The sequence below is a fragment of the Rhineura floridana genome, chromosome 2 (genome assembly GCF_030035675.1).
Source record: "Rhineura floridana isolate rRhiFlo1 chromosome 2, rRhiFlo1.hap2, whole genome shotgun sequence".
Lineage (NCBI taxonomy): Eukaryota > Metazoa > Chordata > Lepidosauria > Squamata > Rhineuridae > Rhineura > Rhineura floridana.
In genome coordinates this window covers 98,185,007-98,204,418 of record NC_084481.1, presented here as the reverse complement: position 1 = coordinate 98,204,418, position 19,412 = coordinate 98,185,007, and the positions used below count along the sequence as shown (strand labels likewise).

Here is a 19,412-nt window from a genome sequence, read left to right as displayed (position 1 = left end):
ACCCAACTACATGGGTTGTCTCCATCTGATGGGGTACATTCTATTCTGGTATGAGGTACTGATTAGAGTGGTTCAATTAATATCAGAGTTGTTTCATTCATATAGACGCTCGAGTGGCATGGGATTGCTCCTGCACTGCTGCAGGTACATGAAAACCAGCCTCTTTTCCCTCACTATATATCATGCAACAAGACACAAACGTTTCTTCCCCACCCTTTAAATATTTATTTTGGTTATGGCTTACCCAACTTAAAGACAAGAGATAAAAACAGTATCCCTTTTTATTGTTTTATTTACTTTTGTTTACATAACCCTTTATCAACATGGATTATCACTGCCCCTCTCCCTGACACCCTGCCCCAAATCTCCACCATCACTTTGTGGAAATTTTTGTATGCAACAAGGCTTTTAAGCAGTCAGACTTGTCAGCTCAACCATCCCTTCCCTTAACACTAAAAAATAGGGGTGTGCCAGAATGCAACACAGCTCTGTTGCCACCCAGTGGCTACTACTTCAGGTAGTTCTGCTAAGAATTGCAAATCTTGACCCCTCTCTGGTAGGAACTTATAATGCTAGTGCAGTTTGCCCCAAGTTCTTCACTATCATCCTGGAAGGCTCCTTCAGGGATTTAACAGTTCTCCACCCTACAAAGGCTCTACCATTTTGCCATTGTTCAAAAACTATTTGAAGTAGATGGACCATTTCTCACACACTAAGTGCACCAGTCATTGAAATGCCTCTTGAATTTCCTATTTTAATCACTTCTATTGGTATTCAGTTAATTGCTGGAAAGAGAACCCATACTTAGGAGGTTTGGAAATAAGCTTCTATCAGCTCCTGAAGGGGAGGGAGAAACACCCTCACATTAACAGGAAGGGTATGCAATGCTTACAAAACCAAAGTGAGCTTACAGACTGGACAAAGCTATGGAACTGCATCTGGAGTGGGTCAGTGTCAAACTAGTTACTGTAAATTATCCCATATTACAAAGGAAAGGAGATTATATCAATTCAGCTCCCAGCACTGTGCTTCCTTCCCATGGGAAAAAGCTTATTAGAAGAAAATATAAATAGTTTATTGCAACTACTATAATAATTGATTGAAGCAAAACTGCATGCATATGGTGGGAGACACATTAAGGGGAAGCAGCAGGAACACTTTATGTCAAGACAAATGGTTTCAGTTTATAAATCTAGACCAGAAGTTATTCACCTCAAAGTGCAAGGAGCTGTCCTAGTTAAACACAAGACAATGTTTCTTCAACAAAATCACACACACATACACACACACTCCAACAGGGAAAAAAGATCAACAGAGCTGTCTAGGAAAGGCAGGCAAGAGGCTGAAGGGTAACTCAAGCTGGGAAAGAACTTCAACTGCCTACTTACAACCAGAAAGTTACAAACCCCTACAATGCTGAGAAAAACTATGATTTGTTCTTGGTGGTACAGCAATGAAATACAGTACATTCTAGTCAACAAGAGGGCAGTACACTCCTCAGCAGTACACATAATAAGCTCTCAACTGAAAATACCTTTTTAGTGCCAATTCTAATCAGAGGATAGCTCAAGCCTGTAAAACATGCAGCCCCAAAACCATATGTAACACACCAACTGTGTATTGCAGCCTAGCAGGTTGTTGAGAAACCTCTAACTGGTCTGTAGAAACTGAAGCAATGCCGGTTAAAAAAAAAACTCTTGGCAGGCAGCAATGTTGCCTCATTTGAAGTGCCTCACAGATGTACCCTGTCAATGCTCAGCTTCCAACTCAAGAAAGGAGCTTCATTTACACATCTCTCCAGATAATCAGAACTGTAAAAAGCTGTTACTGAGAATCACGCTAGTGCTGTACAGAGGAATTTAGGACTATGTGAGGTTGAACTCTAGATTAAAAGACTTCTGTCCGTAAGTATAAACACTGTTTTAAAAGAGTATGGCAATATGAAAATGTTTTAAGCAGAATCATGTCCAAGGGGATTCCTTATCCTTGTTCACATGACTACATTAGGACAGTAGAAGAGAAAATTAGGTTCACTGGGATACTGTGCCACTGTACAGTCAAGAGCTCATGCAAATTATGTCCAAGTAAATCTTTGACGTGTCAGTTGCTTTTCTATGTTCTCCACAAATGTTAAAACATGTGATACCCAAGCCACCAATTTTCACCGAAACAAGAGGATATGCATCTATGTGAGAATGCTGGATATATGGCCAAAGACAGCTGGAGCTGCCACCTGATGTCGGTTTTGCATCTAGGTTCTAAAAGACTGGATTGAAATGTCTTAAAGGCTTATCAATCTATTCAGCCTCCTCAAAACAAGGCTTGTTGCTCTTAATGGCATTAGCCCAATCAAAGCTAGAGAAAGGCAAAGTTCACAATGTAGCCTAAGTGAGCAAAACATTAGCAAAGGCGGGGGAGAGATTAATGACAAAAGCAGGTCAAAGTTTTGAAGTGGCAATCACTTCTCCACAAAGAAATCCTCCCCCCCCCCAACAAATGCTGAAGCACACAGGAATCTCACTGTTGACTAGAAAGGGTGCCAAGACCTACTCTGCTACACTAGCCCTTCAGGAGGAGGAAGGAGTTCCCTAACATGGATTGCTGAAGAGGCTGCTTGTTTTACACCCCTTACGGATTTATTTTGAAAGAATGTCCTCCCTAGACAGCAACTAAGATCTTTTAAAAAAAGCAAATAAATAAGGAATTTGTTATCACAACTTAAAAACAAGACATGTTCAAAGTGCAAGTTTTCTTTTACCAGTCTAGCACCCATTCTCACTGCCTCTCCTACACAGGGCTTTCTTAGCCAGAGCAATTGTAGAAAAGGATGGCACCCCTCATTTAAAAAGTGAGTACCAGAGTGCCAGAATTCCCTTCTCTTTCCTTACAGAGGCAGAAGGGAAGGATGGAAAGGGGGGGGGATACATGCTGTTTTACAGCTCATCCTGCTCAGGGATCCTAAAGTGCCAAGCTATATTCCCAAGCCCTAGAAGGAGAAATAAGAGCCTGCAAGGGTCAGAATTTAATAATGCATAGAAAAGGATGCAACTAGGATGAACAAAAAGAGGGTTTTGAGGATGAGATACTGGTCCAGAGTATAAACAGCTTCAATCTTGCCACATAGTCAAGAAGCAGGAAGTTTGCTTCCTTTGGGATGGCAGGGAGAGGGATAGGCTCTGGCTGCTTCCCTTCACTGCACTGCACTGCACTGCAAGAATTCCTTGCTTTGTCAGTCTCTGTGTAAAGGCAACATTCCTCTCCAACAAGGAACTATGAAAGAATGTGTAGTGATCCACTCTGGGAGGGATGAGAGGCGGGGCAGGCCCTTTAGTTATTTGACTAGTAATTTAAATGTTTTAGTTTCTCTATACTGAGTAAGTTTTTCCCATTTATTTTTTTTTAAATACAACTTGAAGTTGTCCCAACACCCATGTGCTCCTTCCCTACTAAGGTCCTGTAGAATCAGAATCTTCAATTAGAACTTCAGTGGTCGCTCCAAGGATCTCCGTGTTCATGACCAGCCCTTCTGTACTCTCGGCACTAGCACTGCCGACAAAGATCTTTCCGTCAGTCATCAGATTGACCCGGTCACCGCCACTGCAATATGCCTTAGGCATCCCATCTGGGTTCAGCAGTAGACATTCTCCAGGAGTGGTGTTTCCAAGGGGATCTGGAAGAAGGGGAAGGCCCTGGCCATCAGTGGGTGGGACAACGGACTCTGGATTGGTACCCAGGATCTCAGTGCTGGTGATGAGGGCGCCTGCATTGGCTGCCAGTGCTTCAGCAATAAGCACCTCTGGGTGACTCTTGGCTTTATGTGCTACAACGCTGTCTTTTTTCTCAAACTTCTTTCCACATATATTGCAAGAAAATTGGTAAAATGTATCTGCATCATGTTTTTTCATGTGCCAGTTCAAAGAGGCCTTCTGTCGGCAGGTGAATCCGCAGATCTCACACCTAAAGAAATATGGCGTGGGAAGGGAAGAGAAAAATAAAACATACTTGCCAGAATAATGTATTGAGATTTACAAGAGAAGGGAAGGTTTGCCTCTATCATGGGCCAAGTAAGTTGTTGTGCCCCCACTCCCTTGCCTTAGAAGGCCTCAGATGATTCGCTCTCTAGTAGCAGTAGCTGAAAGGCGACACCAGAAAAGACTAAGATGAGGATAGGAAATTCTGCCTGAATAATTCTGGCACCATATGAATACTATGTTATTTCTGTTCCCGATACCACATTTGAATCTGACTGTATTGTACAAATCTTTTGTTAAGCTGCTTTGAGAGAATCTCTGGGCTAGAAATTTGAACAGAAGTATTCTAAATATGTAAAGAAATGTAAGTGAAATATAGAGAGGTAGCCTAAGAAAAAGCAGCCAAAGATGCAGCTGGTCTAATCCCTCATGACATTACTCACTGTAATGGCTTCTCGCCTGTGTGGATCATTCGATGAACTGCCAGATTGTGGGAACTCTTGAAAGCACGGGCACAGTATTCACAGATATAATCCCTTTGATCTGTAAAACAGCACACAGTATCCTATAATCAAGACTTGCTCCTGATCAGATCCATATTTATACATCTGGACATTGCCTTAAGCCCCCATTCACAATACTCACGTTTTAAAATATTTCCCTTATAAGTGAGAGGTGGCTTTTTACAGTGCTAGGAAATATTTCTCAGCTGAAAATGTGTAACACTACCAAGCCATTCCTGGGAGATGCATTTATGCATTCAAACTTTTCTTCTTCCACAAAGTCTCCAATAAAGAGAGATGGTTGTGGAAAACCTCCGCACTAGATCTGAAAGACATATGCTCTTCATTCTATGCCAATCACAGAGAAATGTTTCTCTTTGAAGGGGAGGAGTGTCACACATTGCCCATTTTAAGGCGGTAATCCTTGCACTGATGGGATGGTTACTTAGCGCTATGTTGGATAAAACCCTGAATATATATTCCGACATTCACAAAAACTATTTGGACAAAATTTGTCCACGATTGTCAATGTTCACATCTAAATGCCAACACTTGACAAGTTTCAGGCATAGACAGTAACAAAGTTAGCCATTTTACTATTTGTGCCAGATGTGGGATAAGAGCAAATGTAATTCCTTTTATAGGGAAAAGGATGCCAACATCCACCAGATTCCAGACATTCACATTAATACATGGAAGAAGCTGAAAGACAAGCCACTAAGTATATAGATTTATATTTTGTTCATATATTTCATTGTACATTGTACAATTGTTCATTGTATTCATATATTTGGGCTGGATGGATGGTGGCTTGTGTTAAAATTTTTGTGGGCTGATATATTCTGCAGACTTGTTTTTAAAGTTGGCTTAGATTGTGATCACAACTCTCCAAAGGAGACTATGTTGAAGCCCTGCAGGAGGAAGATATTGGACAAGCTTGACGACCCTCTTACAAAAAGGACTACCAAGCTGAAAGGAGACTACATAGTGTTTCTGTCTAGAAAGTAAAAGCAAACAGACCACGCTAAATGGGTAAATAGGCTAATTTTTGCAGGTCTGCGTTGAACATAAAAATCTAATCAAAATAAGAATGCTGGGAATGAGAATTCTCCTGTCCTCCTACACCCCCACCCCCATTAACATAAAACTGAAAAGCACACATTGCATTCAGATAATTTAAAAACCTTGTGGGATTGCATCTATTTCTAAGAAACATTTTTAAAGTAAAATTCTAAAGCTATAGTGCTTAAGCATTAGGCACTGAAGCCTGTAGCTGCTACTGTATTTCAAAATGCATTTTTGTTTAATGGCAACTAACATCCAGTCCATGTTTCCACTTTTAACAAAACACCTCAAAGAGCTGCACCCAGAAGTGCTACAAAAAGCCACAGTTCCAATGTAAGTCAACCAGCAATAAACTTAACAGGCATTTTAAGGCCTAATTATTCCTGCTTCTTATTAAACACTGAGATTGTCACAATTTCCATTCATTGTGCATTTCACACCTGGATTAGAGATCTACCTATCCAAAAAAGTACACTATTCACTTTCTTCCAGTAGTAGCTGGTAGGGTGCTGCCGCTTACCTGGCTTCCCAGGGCAGAGGTTGCTGCCAGTAAATGAGAGGGGTAAGGCAATGGGGAGTATCAGTGTGGTGCGAGTGCAGTGTTGGGGATGCACCAGCATTGCTCCCCATCTCCTTGCCCCTCCCCATTACCAGCAGCGACCTCCAAACTGGGAAGCCAGTTAAGAAATACCACACCAGCAGCCACTATTGCTTTCCTCCTATATTCCTCCTATAGAGTGTGGCAGTTTTGGCCTATAGCTCATATTACCTGTGTGGTGTTTAGCATGCCGCAAAAGTTGCTTCTGGAGCCGGAAGAGTCTCCCACAAGATGGATGAGGACATACATATTTCTTTTTGAGCAGATGCTGATATTTGATGTGGTGCTGAAAACAAGGGAAGCTTAGAAGGGTTACAGAAAATAAAAATACTAACAGAAAAAAAGTTCACTGACCTTCCTCTCAAAGGAGAAAAATCATTTTCTACCAGCTCCTAGTAGTATAAGGGTTATGAAAAGCAAAACTGATTGTGCAGGCTTTGGACTGATGGATGACTAGGACTTAATAAAAATAGAAAGATCTCACCAAAGTTTTTCAATATTTATACTTTCCCGCAGATTGGTAGCATTTGAAAAGACATGCATGGTATCCTTTCAACTAATAATTTCAAGCAAGACTCAACTAGTATCTTGCCATTGCTAGGTAACAAGGTCTGAAAAAGGCTAACACATGTAACAAGTTTCCCTACAACGACAACAACAACAACAAAAAGCAAAGCTACCTTAGGAGAAGAAAATCATAGCAGTAGGGAGGGAGGGGCATTTAATCCATTCTGTTGCTCCAGATCACACATCATCCAAGAGACCTAGACGAACAGCACAAAGAATGTGCAGCTTGTCCCCTTCTTGCCCACTGCTTCTCTGCTCTAACCTCCCTCCTCCAAAAGTGGCTGTGTTTTTGCACTGGGGCACTATTATATGTCTTAGTTCATAATATGCAGCTAGCCCCATAGTCAGAACTGAATGTTGGCAGTGCTTGGTAAAATAATGTAGTTTTCAAAGTCATAGCATAATACAGTGTTGGAATTCTCATTGTCTAAAGCAAATAGGACTGTATTAATAGCAATAGCCCTGCCCACTTTGGGCAGTAAAATCTACCTACACTACAAAACCTAACTGCCGAAATGGTGCTACTGCACTATTCCAGGGAAACATCAATACACTGCGTTAGAATAAGTTGCAAACACAAGTACATACAAAGTAATTTGTATGATGAAGAGAATAGTAGTAGTATCACCTTAAACGGATTCAAACCAATAGTAAAAATTATTCTCACCTGCAGATAGCGAGGATGAGCAAGAACTGTGCCACATCCTTCCATCTCACAACGTACATATTGTATTGGGGGCTTTTTCCTAGGAAAAAACAGAGAAACAGATAGAGACAGTCAGGGCTGTGGAGTTGGAAGCAATTTTGGGTGGAGTCTGAGTCGGTAGAAATGTACTGACTCCAACTTCAAAATAAAATTAATATTAATATTAATATTAAAATACATTTGCCATTTATGAAGGAGTCGGACAGTAGAAAAATAGAGAAGTCAGAGTCAGAGGTTTGATATACCGACTCCACAGCCCTGGAGACAGTAGATCACTGAGTAATGTTAGAGAAATATATTGACTATATTTGTAATTAAGATATGACTGAGGACTCCTATAAGAAGCCACTTTATTGACATTTATTACCATTACTTTTAAAGTTTACAATGAGTATTCTAGACTCATTGCAGTTTCTAAAATTCTTCACAGAAAAAGCTTTATAATCTTTGTATTGTTTTGTTCAACAAAACTTCTACTCCTTCCTTTGTTTAAGGCATGACATGTAGAGGGACAATTTTTCACTGAAATTCTCAGCCAGCCCCAGAAGCAACTCTTTGTTACCCACAATATTTAGAAGTTAGAACTGCTTACAAGTTGTGTCAATATCTCCTTAAAGTAATGTTTTACAGTTAGGACTATGAAGTTTTGTTTAGGTTTCCTTGCTTTTGCCCAAATTTTGTCTAAATTGGTTGTTTTCAACCATGGATATTATAAATGGTTCAATCAGAGTTCTATAATTAAACATTTCAGAATACTATAGTCCAATGACTCATCTTTACCAAGTATGCGAGAACTGAACAGACAAATGAAACATAGGAAGAACAGCATAGAAGGGACATGACCCAAGGTGGACAAATTTATCACTCCTGCAAGTATACTGTATTGAACAGGATTTAAAGATGGATTAGTTTTTTTATAAAGACTCTGTAGTGTAAGCAAGCCTTGTAAATGAGCCCACAGAAGTTACTAGCTTGCCAAGAGGCTAGTAACATGTATTCACACGCTGACTACAGAGAAGGGAAGCCCACTCCTCTGTAGATCGCATTTAAATGCAGACTAATAAAAAAACCTTTCTATCAAGTGGCCCGCTTGGTTTCTGTAGTGTTGGGAGGATGCATTTGTCCTCCAACAGCCACTATGTCATCTGCTTGGTATTCCTGGTCACCAAAGTCTATCAGACAAGTTGTTAAATGTAAGACTGGTATAAACTCAGTTATTCAAGAGCAAGATGACACACTAGTTATTGGTCCTCGCAGAGAAATTACATCCATAAACATGTTACATCCTGCTGTCTCCTCAGCTCTGCTGGCACTCATGAGAAACACAAGAGTTTCCATTTTTTATATGTCAAACGAAAAGCATGGAAAAGATCTGCCTCAACAGGACTTTAGATAGCTAGTGTTCAGTTAGCTAGGTTGATACTGTATCACTATGTTAAGATGGAAAAAAGCAAAAGGCGCTCACCTTCTTTTGGGAAGTCGTGGACTCTTGTCATCTTTTCTCCTCCTTCCTCTCCTAGGACAAGAACACCAAGACAAAACAAAAAAAATGAAGACAGAGAAAAAGATAGACAAAGCAGGAATGCACAATTATAGATCTATAAGCAAACTATATGCTTCATGACATGTTCATTAATGATAAAATTTACCGCTAAAATAAAGAGACTTCCAGCACAGAACAAGTAGTTTCTTCACAATGAAGTATAATTCAGTATATGTATTTCCACTATCAGGCTTGCACAGAACTTGTTTCAACATAACTACCAGCTAAGCAAGCAGATGCACAACACTCAGAAGAGATCAATTCTAGTTGTGCAAGGAATTCTTTTTCTAGTAGAAACTTCTAATTATTAAGGGATACCTCCAGAGACCGCAGAGTTTGGCTTGGTTTACTAACCAAACCAATTACTTGTGGTTGTATTAACCCCTCTCCTTCTAGTCTTGTGATATAAGCATGCAAGAAAAGTAAAGAAAAATCTTTGCCAACAGGGTTTTGTGAAAGGCACTCTACTGCCTCCTACTGCAAGAGCATAGAGATGGGAAAGAACTCTTTCTTCCCCTTGCCCCTCTTTGGAGGGAAGAAGAGATGCTCTTTCCCCCACAAGATGGGGTTTTGCAGGAAGTGCAGCAAGCAGTGGCCTTGCCACTGCTGTTATATATTAGAACAGCTCTGTGGAGTGTGTGGAGAAACACTGATCATCATCTGTTTGGAGGTTATCAAAGAGGAAAGGAGGGATGGTTCTTTCCCTTCCTATTAAAACCTAGCATGCAAGAGAAATCACCTCTGCTTTCCTCTGCCAAGTTCTCAGTGAAAGAAAGAGTGGTTTCCCCATTCACCCCCACTAGGCTTATGTGGGAAGTCAGAACAGTTAGGGTTCTCAAGATGAGGAAGAAATGCTGATGATGAGCAGATGAGTGAACATATGGAACCATGGATGTCTCTATAAAAAGACCAAGGTAGTTAGATGCTCAAAATGAAGGTAGTGTACAGTATTTCTGCTTTATAGAGTGGTTATGTTCAGAGAAAAAAGGTTTTAGTACTGCATGTTAAATTGGATCCAGATAATCTATTTAGGAGGGAAACAAGCAGCCAAATCCTGGATCTTTCTCAAAAGGTGATCAATACCACCAAAACAGACAGCTGACTGACTATCTGTTTAGCGCAAAACATGCAGTTCCCAACCCAATATTGAAGCTGTGTACATAGTTTGCTATTATACACAAGTGGGACCTGAATCATAGGAAGCTGCCTTATACAGAGTCTGACCATTGGTACATCTAGCTCAGTACTGTCTACAATGACCAACAGCAGCTCTCCAGGGTTTCAGACAGCCCCACCTGGAGTTACCAGGGATTGAACTTGGGATCTTCTGCATGCAAAGCATGTTCTCTACCACTGGAAAACAGCTCTTCCCCAGACAAAATGTTGTACCATGGGGTGCTCCATGTTCAGGACTGCGACTACTCTTTTTCAGCCCCCCAACAGTCACCAGCATTCCATGACCACTGAGTACACTCCGTCCTTATTGGGTTAAACTGTTAGGAGTTTTGTCTTCCCCTTGGGGCTTTTTGACACGTACATTTTTTTGTACTTCTGCAAATCTTGGGGTTCCTATAAGCCTGCTGAAACTTTCTCTCTTCTGTATGTGGGGTGCCATTTTGGCTACATAAACACTCTTATTCTGAAAATTGGAACTGATATTACTATACAGGGATGATAAAGCTACTGTCTCTTAGCCAAAAGCCCTCCCCCACCCTACTCCTCCCAAATATAGGAGATAATACTCAATAGATCTTACTTATGCTGGAAATGAGATTATCTCTTTGATGGTTATGGACAGAAAAAATTGTTTTTGCAAACTTAATACAAGAGGACAGACTCATGGATTCACCTAATCTCCTTCTCTGAGGTAGGAGAGAGATCCAATGTTAGACCTGCCCCCATGTTGCAACTAAGTGCTACCAACGTTGGACTTCTGATGTGAATAAGGCCAGAAGGGGGCATGTGAGCCATGGGAAGGCATCCAAAACTTTCCCAGCCTCTCCACAGACCCCCCCCAATATACTTGCTGTGCAACTCTGATATAACTAGAGTTTCTCAACCAGTGTTCCTGCAACCTCAATGGAACTCAAAGAGTTTCCTGGTTCAAACACTTCTACCACAAAATGCACTTCAGATACAGTTAATTCATTTTTCTCTTGCTATCTTGGTAAGTATAGCATGCATGAGAAATGATACAAGGGCACGATGCTTTCATACTCCTTCAAAACGTGAAATTTACTTTCAGTTTAATCTGTGTACATAGCACATGATTACAGGAACTAGTGTCCCCAAAATAAGAAATGTTGCAAGTTGCTTTAGGTCTTGGTTTGCATATACAAGACATAGAAACTGAGAATGGGTCATTTCCTATAAATCCTCAGAAGCCATAGGGTCTTCAAAACAAATAAATACAAAATCCAGAGTATAGGACCCAGAAGTGTTTCTAGCCATAATGGCTCTTTTTATATCTATATATTTATATAGTTTTTCCAATCACACGGCCTTCCCACTAACAATGTGGGAGCCAGGTAGCAGCAAGCTACTTTCACTAGGAAATAAAGGGGTGTATCCAACAAAGTCATTATGCTAGCAGAACTTTTTCTTGTGCAATGGAACTTCCCCTCCCTCCCAATCTGCTCTGAGTTCCCCCCAACCTTCCAGAGCAAATTTGGGGTGTGCATGCAAGGAAAGAGATAGAGGGGAAGTTCCACTGTGTGAGCAGAAGTCTTTCTGTTCTCACAATGAATTTGCTGGATTCAACTCAATTATTTGTGTTCAGTGTAATGCTATGCAAAGTCAGCTAGGTACTTTCATTTGGCTGGTACTCTGCCAATGTTGCAATTATGAATCAGACGCTCTATTTGGGTTTGAAAACCTACAGAAACACCCAACCATAGACTTCATAGTTCTGATGATATAGGAATAAAGTTTCCAGATTCGGTCCACAGCATATTCACTAATAGGCAAAAAACCTTGCAGTTTAAGAACATACCTATAGCCAACAGATATTTCTATTAAACTTTAAGAAGCAGGGAAATTACATTTTTTGTATTTTTTGTTCTTACTTTGCTTCTTTCCTGTGTTACTATTGTTTCTACAGAGAATCTAACCTAGAAAATTATATTTCCCTCATTATTCATCCTAGAAATCTGTGTCAAATTTATTTTTATTAATTTCAAAGCCTTCTTATTGGTCAGTGTCATATGATGGTGAAGACAGCCTTTTGTATTTCAAACATGAGGTTATGTTCTATTTCTATTTTGGGTGCATTAACAGTTGAATCTGAATCTGCACTTTGATGTAAAATCAGACTGATTACAATATGTTGCTACTTAAGCAATGACTCTAGCTGTTGGGAAAAAAACAAACTTGGCCTGCCCAAGATGCATGTTTTCAGCCTGCTATGCTTAAATTATTTCACTTAAGGAAGGGTGGGCATGGTCAATTAAAAACATAGAGCACACCTAGAAATTTGCTAGAATACATTTCACCTCCCATTGTTTTATCTTGTGCAAACTGAAGTCACTCATGTCCACTTAAGGCTACTCCGCAAAATAGCCAGTGCCATTATTCCACAATTGTTTTTGGAGATTTTGTTTAGTGTAAATTATGCCAAGTGTTGCTGTACATCACATATTCACAGAAACAGAAACAAAAGAAAATGATTTACTATAGGAAACTTCACTAAAATTGCAAAGTAAATCAACCATATTTAACACGACTATCTGAACTATATCTTAACATTGTTGCTTCCTCCCTGCTAAAACAAGATCAGCACAGCACATGTTTTGTTTCTGTTATTTGGGCTGATTGCAGGTGTTGCCACCACTCACCATATGCTCAGAGGCACATGTTACCAAATTCTTCCAAGATACGGCCTCATAAGGTCTGTTGTATTGTTCTATGGTCCTATTCTTAATGTTTTAAATAGTCTTAATATCTTAAGTGAATGTTTCATGGTTTTAATGTCACGAATAGTTTAATTCTATTTTAATTGTATATTTTTGTATGTTTTTTTACCTATGTGTAGTTGTTATTTGTAAGCCGCCCTGAGTTCCAGTTTTGGAAAAAGGGAGGGGTAAAAATAAAGATTTATTATTATTATTATTATTATTATTATTATTATTATTAAGTGAGGCTGGTATAGCACAGTGGGGAGGAGAGCCTGGATGAGAGTCCAGAGTTCAAATCCCCGCTCGTCTCCTGGGTGTAAAGGGCCAGCTAAAGACCACCCCCACAGGGAGTGGCTCAGGGGTTATGTACCCTGCCACCTGTGCAGCCATGGGCAAGCTGCATAGTCCCAAGGAGCCCAGTTGCCCCCCAGCTGGCAGTTGCAGACAAGGAAGGGGCTGGCTTGTGCAGCTGTGGCAAGCTGAGCATGCCCTAGCCAGCTGGGGAGGACTAGCCTCAGAGGGAGGCAATGGGAAATGCCCTCTGAATACCACTTACCATGAAATCCCTATTCATAGGGTCGCCATAAGTCGGGAACGACTTGAAGGCAGTCCATTTCCATTTCACACAGGAAGTGGGTTGAACTGTGAAAGACCAACTCAAATTGTGTTTGCATTTTGAGGGCAGTACAATATCTCAGAGAGGTCAGGTCTCCTGCTCCCCTGGTGCATTCACTATAGCTGTCCAATTTCCTTCCTTTTTAAAGTTTGATACAAATATATGTTGGCTATAGGTATGTTTTTAAACCGTGAGGGTTTTTTTGCCTATTAGTGAATTTCTCTGCTTTTTAATCCAGGTGGTAAGAAATGGGATCCTGTGAAAGCTTGATGAGAATGGACTGATCATTTGCATGCTTATTGGGATTTACTCCCCTGCAATCATGCTCAGGATAGGTGAAACTGACCACAGGGGAGGCGAGAATGAGAAAGGGCAGGAGTAGGGGAGGAGGAGGATAGGTCTGATCATTTGCATGCTTACTGAGTTCAGTGGGATTTACTCCTGTGCAATCACTAACTGACCATGGGGGAGGAGAGAGAAGAAGGGGGAGGGGATGGAGCAGGAGAGAGGGGATGGGAGGGAGGAAGGCAGGTTTGATCATTTGCATGCTTTTCGAGTTCAATGGGATTTACTCCTGTCCAATCATGCTTGGGACAGGTGAAACTAACTTGGGGAGGGCAGGGAGGGGGGAGAGAAGGGTAGGGTAGGGAGAAAGGTGGAGAGGAGAGGGAGGGGAGGACATTGGGTGGATAGGTGGGCACTGAGCAGAGGGAAAGCTCCTTTCCAAAAGGAAAACATTGTGAACAGTATCGTTTTTCAAGGTTTCCTCCATCTTTTTATTCTACAGCAGGCACATGTCGTCTCCCACCCAAATTTAAACCAAAGCTGTCACTAGCCACATCCACACCAGACCTTTATTTCACTTTAGACAGTCATAGCTTCCCCCAGAGAATCCTGGAAAGTGTAGTTTGTGAACAGTGCTGAGAGTTGCTAGGAGATGCCCTACTCCCTTCACAGAACTACAATCCCCAGAAGAGGGGCTGACTGTTAAACCACTGTGGCCACTGGAGCTCTGTCAGAGAATAGGAGTCTCCCCTCAGCACCCTTCACGAACTACACTTCCCAGGATTCTTTGAGGGAAGCCATGACTATCTAAAGTAAATTAAAGGTCTGGCATGAGTGTTGCCATCTGATTAGCCAAGCCAAACAGCTGTGAGCCTGGCATTTAGAACACTGACCGTTGGTTCTTAATGAGCATGCCTGTGCTTATCATCGACTCCACTGTTAAATTTCTTAAATCAATTAAAAATCAGCCAGGTATTTTTTTTTAACTTTTAAACTGCAGAAGATGAAGGTCAGAGTATGGGGCAAGGTCAGTAATAGGATTTACAGATACTCTGTGAACATAGCTAATTTTTAATTGATTTCAACAAATTATGAGGCCACTTACAGAAAAAAGTCCAACAGGGGTCGGCATTTCCTCCCTCTTGTTTTACACTTTGAACTCTCGATTCTCCCTGAGTTTTGTGTATCACCATGAAAAAGAGGGTTGTTAAGCAAGCATTTTTGAGTTCAGGACTGTAAGTTTTGTAAGGTTTTGTTTTGAAATGAGCTTATGGGAAGCAGCAGAATGGCATGGGGGTATTTTCAATTTAACATTGTGGAATGCGAAAAAAATGCGACTCCATAGTCGTGGGCTGCAAAAGGAGCTTTAGCCAAAGAGAATGTGAAAAAAGCCATTCTCGTGGCTGTATAATTCGTGGCAGAGAGTGGTAAACGGCAGTAACGCAGCCGAAGCTCTGCTCACGGCCGGAGTTCAATTCCAAACAAAAGGAGGAAGTTGCATCTCCGGTAAAAGGGGTCGAGGTCCACTCAGCCTTCCATCCATCCTTGGTCGGTAAAATGAGTACCCGGCATATGCTGGGGGGTAAAGAAAGGCCGGGGAAGGAACTGGCAATCCCACAGCATATATACGGTCTGCCTAGTAAATGTCGCAAGATGTCACCCTAAGAGTCGGAAACGACTCGCACTACAAGTGTGGGGACACCTTTACCTTTTTATAGTTTTGACCACATTAAAAGGCTTGTGCACGAAGCCACAGATCTTTACTTACTTCCTAGGTGGCTCCTCATCTTCCCGAAACTCACTTTCTTCTTTGACTTCCACCTCCACTTTAATCTCTTTCTGTTTCTCTTTTTCTTCTTTTCCCTTCCCTGTTTTCTTCCTTTGCTTTGGAGCTTCCCTGTAGAAATTGACATCACACATTCATAAACTTAAGGAAAGTCTTTCCTCTGTAGTTTAATCACAACCTGAAGCTTATAGACAATTCAACACAGATTTTGAGGCACTTCAGTGTTTCATGTTTCCCATACCTCTAATTTCTAAACATGCATATGGCATTAGCCTTTTCAATTTTTAACCACAGTCCAGCTGCTCTTGATAGTAGAAATAACAAATATTTGGGGGAATGAGGGGTGGAACTCTCAGCTCTAACAGGCAGACAGATGTTCTATTAGCTCCCAACGTATCTCATTATACTCATATCATTACATCTATACAAAAACTTACAAGTAGGAAACTTCTTAAAGAGGAGACTGCTGATCTCCTTGTTAATCCAAATCCCACCCCTGGAAGGTTTTACATGCTGCCTAAAATTCACAAAGCCAACAATCCTGGTCGCCCAATTGTCTCAGGTAACAACACAGCTACTGAAAGGATTTCTCTGTACATTGACTTAAATTTACAAAACATGGCGCAAAACCTCCCATTGTATATCAAAGACACCAATGACTTCTTACTTAAAATCGAGTCTTTAAAGAAGCAGTATCAATTCCACAACAATACTATACTAGCTATTTTAGGTGTCACATCTCTTTACACCAATATATCACATAATGATGGAATTCAGGCTTTAAATGAGTTCCTTAACACCAGGAATACGAACAATCCTCCAACAGAGATTATCACAACTTTAGCTACGCTAGTCCTGACTTGCAACAACTTTACATTCAATGGAGAATACTACAAGGCACAGCTATGGGGACTCGCATGGCTCCATCATATGTGAATCTCTTTATGGGTAAACTGGAAGAGGAGATCCTCAAAAAGGCCATCAACAAACCATTTATATGGTGGCGATAGATTCATGACACCTTTATGGTCTGGACAAATGGTAAAGAGAGTTTAGAACAATTTAAAAATTACATCAACTCTATCCATCCATCTATTAAGTTTAAATTTAATAGTACAAATGATAATCCGCACATCCCTTTTCTTGATGTCCTTCTCACCGTTGAAAACAAAATAGCCACTGATCTCTACAGCAAACCCACTGATGTCCACACCTATTTAAACTGGAAATCCTGCCATCCTAAGCATATAAAGAAAAACATTGTGTATAGCTTAGCTCTGAGAATCAAACTTACCTGGAACACTGAAGATAAATAATACCAGAGAAAGATCACTGAACTTAAAGAACACCTTCTTCTGAGAGAATATCCTCCACATATTATTGAATGCTACATCCACTGAGCCTCTATTCTGTCCAGAGAAAACCTCCTCCATCACAATGAGGTGTCAAAGAGCAGAGAGCAATGGATTCCATTTGTGGTAGATTTCCATCCAGCATCTCCTATCACCGAGCAATCAGGGAGAACTACCCATTGCTGGCAAACTCTGTACATCTTGCCAGCAGGCCTCCTGTTGTAGCATTTCGCCAGCCTCCTAACTTATTTATTATTTTATTTATATCCCGCCCTTCCTCCCAGCAGGAGCCCAGGGCAGCAAACAAGAGCGCTACAAACACATCAAAACATCATAAAAATAGACCTTAAAATACAACAAAACAATAAAAACTTTTTAAAAAAAAATATTTTAAAAAGGGTTAAAGAACATTGTTTAAAATAAAAAAAATATATTAAAAGCAATTCCAACACAGATGCAGACTAGGATAGGTCTCAACTTAAAAGGCTTGTTGAAAAAGGAAAATCTTCAAAAGGCGCCAAAAAGATATCAGAGATGGCGCCTGCCTAATATTTAAGGAGAGGGAATTCCATAGGGTAGGTGCCGCCACACTAAAGGTCCACTTCCTATGTTGTGTGGAATGGACCTCCTGATAAGAGGGTCTCTGCAGGAGGCTCTCACCTGCAGAGTGCAGTGATTGACAGGTATATAAGGGATAAGACGGTATTTCGGGTGTCCTGATCCCAAGCTGTATACGGCTTGTACACCAAAACTAGAACCTTGAACTTAATCCGGTAGCTAATAGGCAGCCAGTGCAAGTCTTTCAGCAGCAGGGTGACATGTTGGCAATACCCTGCTCCAGTGAGCAGTTGCGTCATCGCATTTTGCACCAGCTGCAGCTTCTGGACCAATCTCAAGGGCAGCCCCACATAGAGCGCATTACAGTAACCCAGCCTGGAAGTTACCAGTGCGTGGACAACAGTGGTCAGGCTATCCTGGTCCAGAAACGGCTGCAGCTGTCTTACCAACTGAAGCTGGTAAAAGGCACTCCTAGCCACTGAGGTCACCTGGGCCTCTAGTGACAAAGATGGATCTAGGAGCACCCCCAGACTATGGACCTGCTCTTTCAGAGGGAGTACGACCCCGTCAAAAGCAGGCAACTGACCAATTATCCAAACTCAGGAACCACCAACTCACAGCACCTCCATCTTGCTAGGATTCAGACTCAGTTTATTGGCCCTCATCCAGCCCACCACTGAGTCCAGGCAACGCTCCAGGGCTTGCACAGCCTCTCCCAATTCAGATGTTACAGAGAAATAGAGCTGGGTATTGTCAGCATACTGCTGACACCCCGCCCCAAAGCTCCTGATGACTGCTCCCAAGGGCTTCATATAGATGTTAATCAGCATGGGGGACAAGATGGTACCCCCTCGGCAAGCTTTAATAAGCCAAGAAGGGCAAGGGTCTAGAAGACACGTTGCTGGCCGCAACATCGCAAGCACCCTGTCTACGTCATCAGGCCGCATCAACTGAAACCGCTCCCAAGAAGTTGCAGCAGACGTTGCACTGGACACCTCACTGGGGACTACAGTGGATGTACATGGGGCATCAAGACTGCTACAGAGGCAAGCAACTTTACCCTCAAAGTGCCTTGCAAACAATTCACAGTGGGCCTCCAAAGGGTCTAAAACTCCATTTCCTGGAGTTGATGTCAACAGACCCTTGACAATAAGGAAAAGCTCCACTGGATGGCTACTTGAGGATGGGATGGAAGCAGAAGTGGGCCTTCTTCGCCACCCTCACCGCCACACAGAAGACACTGCTATGTTGTTTTACTCGTTACCAATCAGCCTCACAGCACATCTTTTGCCACTTGTGCTCTAACCGCCGTCCAGCCTGTTTCATTGCCCTTAGCTCACTGGTGTACCAAGGTGCAAACCAGGCTCCACAATGCCAGAGAGGGCGCTGGGGGGCAACCGTGTCAACAGCCCGACGTGTCTCACCGTTCCACACTGTGACAAGGGCTTCAACAGGGTCACCTGCTCTATCTACTGGGAACTCCCCCAGGGCATTCAGGAATCCTGTGGATTCCATTAGGCTCCGGGGGTGGACCATCTTAATCTGTCTACCACCCCTGCAGGGAAGGATCGGAGCCATAAGGCTAAACTTCACCAGGAAGTGATCTGACCATGACAATGGGGTGACATTCACCTGCCCCCTATCTCCAGACCACCCCTTCCTCCATCTGGAGCAAAAACCAAGGTGTGTGCCCTGCCCTATGTGTCGGGACAGTGACAACTTGAGACAGCTCCATGGTCACCATGGAGGCCATGAAGTCCCAAGCCAGAACACTAGAGGCAGCCTCTGCATGGACATTGAAATCACCCAGCATTATCGTTCTGGGCTGCTCCAACACCACAGCCAAGACAGCCTCTGCCAGCTAGGTCCGAGAAGCTGCTGGGCAGCAGGGTGGATGGTACACCAGCAGCAACCCTAGTTGACTGTCTCCTCGGCCTGACATCAGGTGCAGGCCCTCACAGCCAGCTCC

General features: G+C 42.0%; 1 protein-coding gene across 1 annotated transcript in view; it reads right to left on the bottom strand.

Moving 5' to 3' along the window:
• Positions 1-265: 265 nt before the first annotated feature.
• The window catches only part of ZFP91 (ZFP91 zinc finger protein, atypical E3 ubiquitin ligase), a 33,088-nt gene continuing 13,941 nt past the window's right edge, over positions 266-19,412 (bottom strand). The window contains exons 6-11 of the mRNA XM_061609701.1: positions 15,516-15,644; positions 8,876-8,926; positions 7,372-7,450; positions 6,309-6,423; positions 4,415-4,514; positions 266-3,957 (exon numbers count right to left, since the gene is read on the bottom strand). Of these exons, the coding sequence (XP_061465685.1) occupies positions 3,447-3,957; positions 4,415-4,514; positions 6,309-6,423; positions 7,372-7,450; positions 8,876-8,926; positions 15,516-15,644 (985 nt within the window). The 3' untranslated portion in view covers positions 266-3,446. The remainder of the gene's footprint in view (positions 3,958-4,414; positions 4,515-6,308; positions 6,424-7,371; positions 7,451-8,875; positions 8,927-15,515; positions 15,645-19,412) is intronic.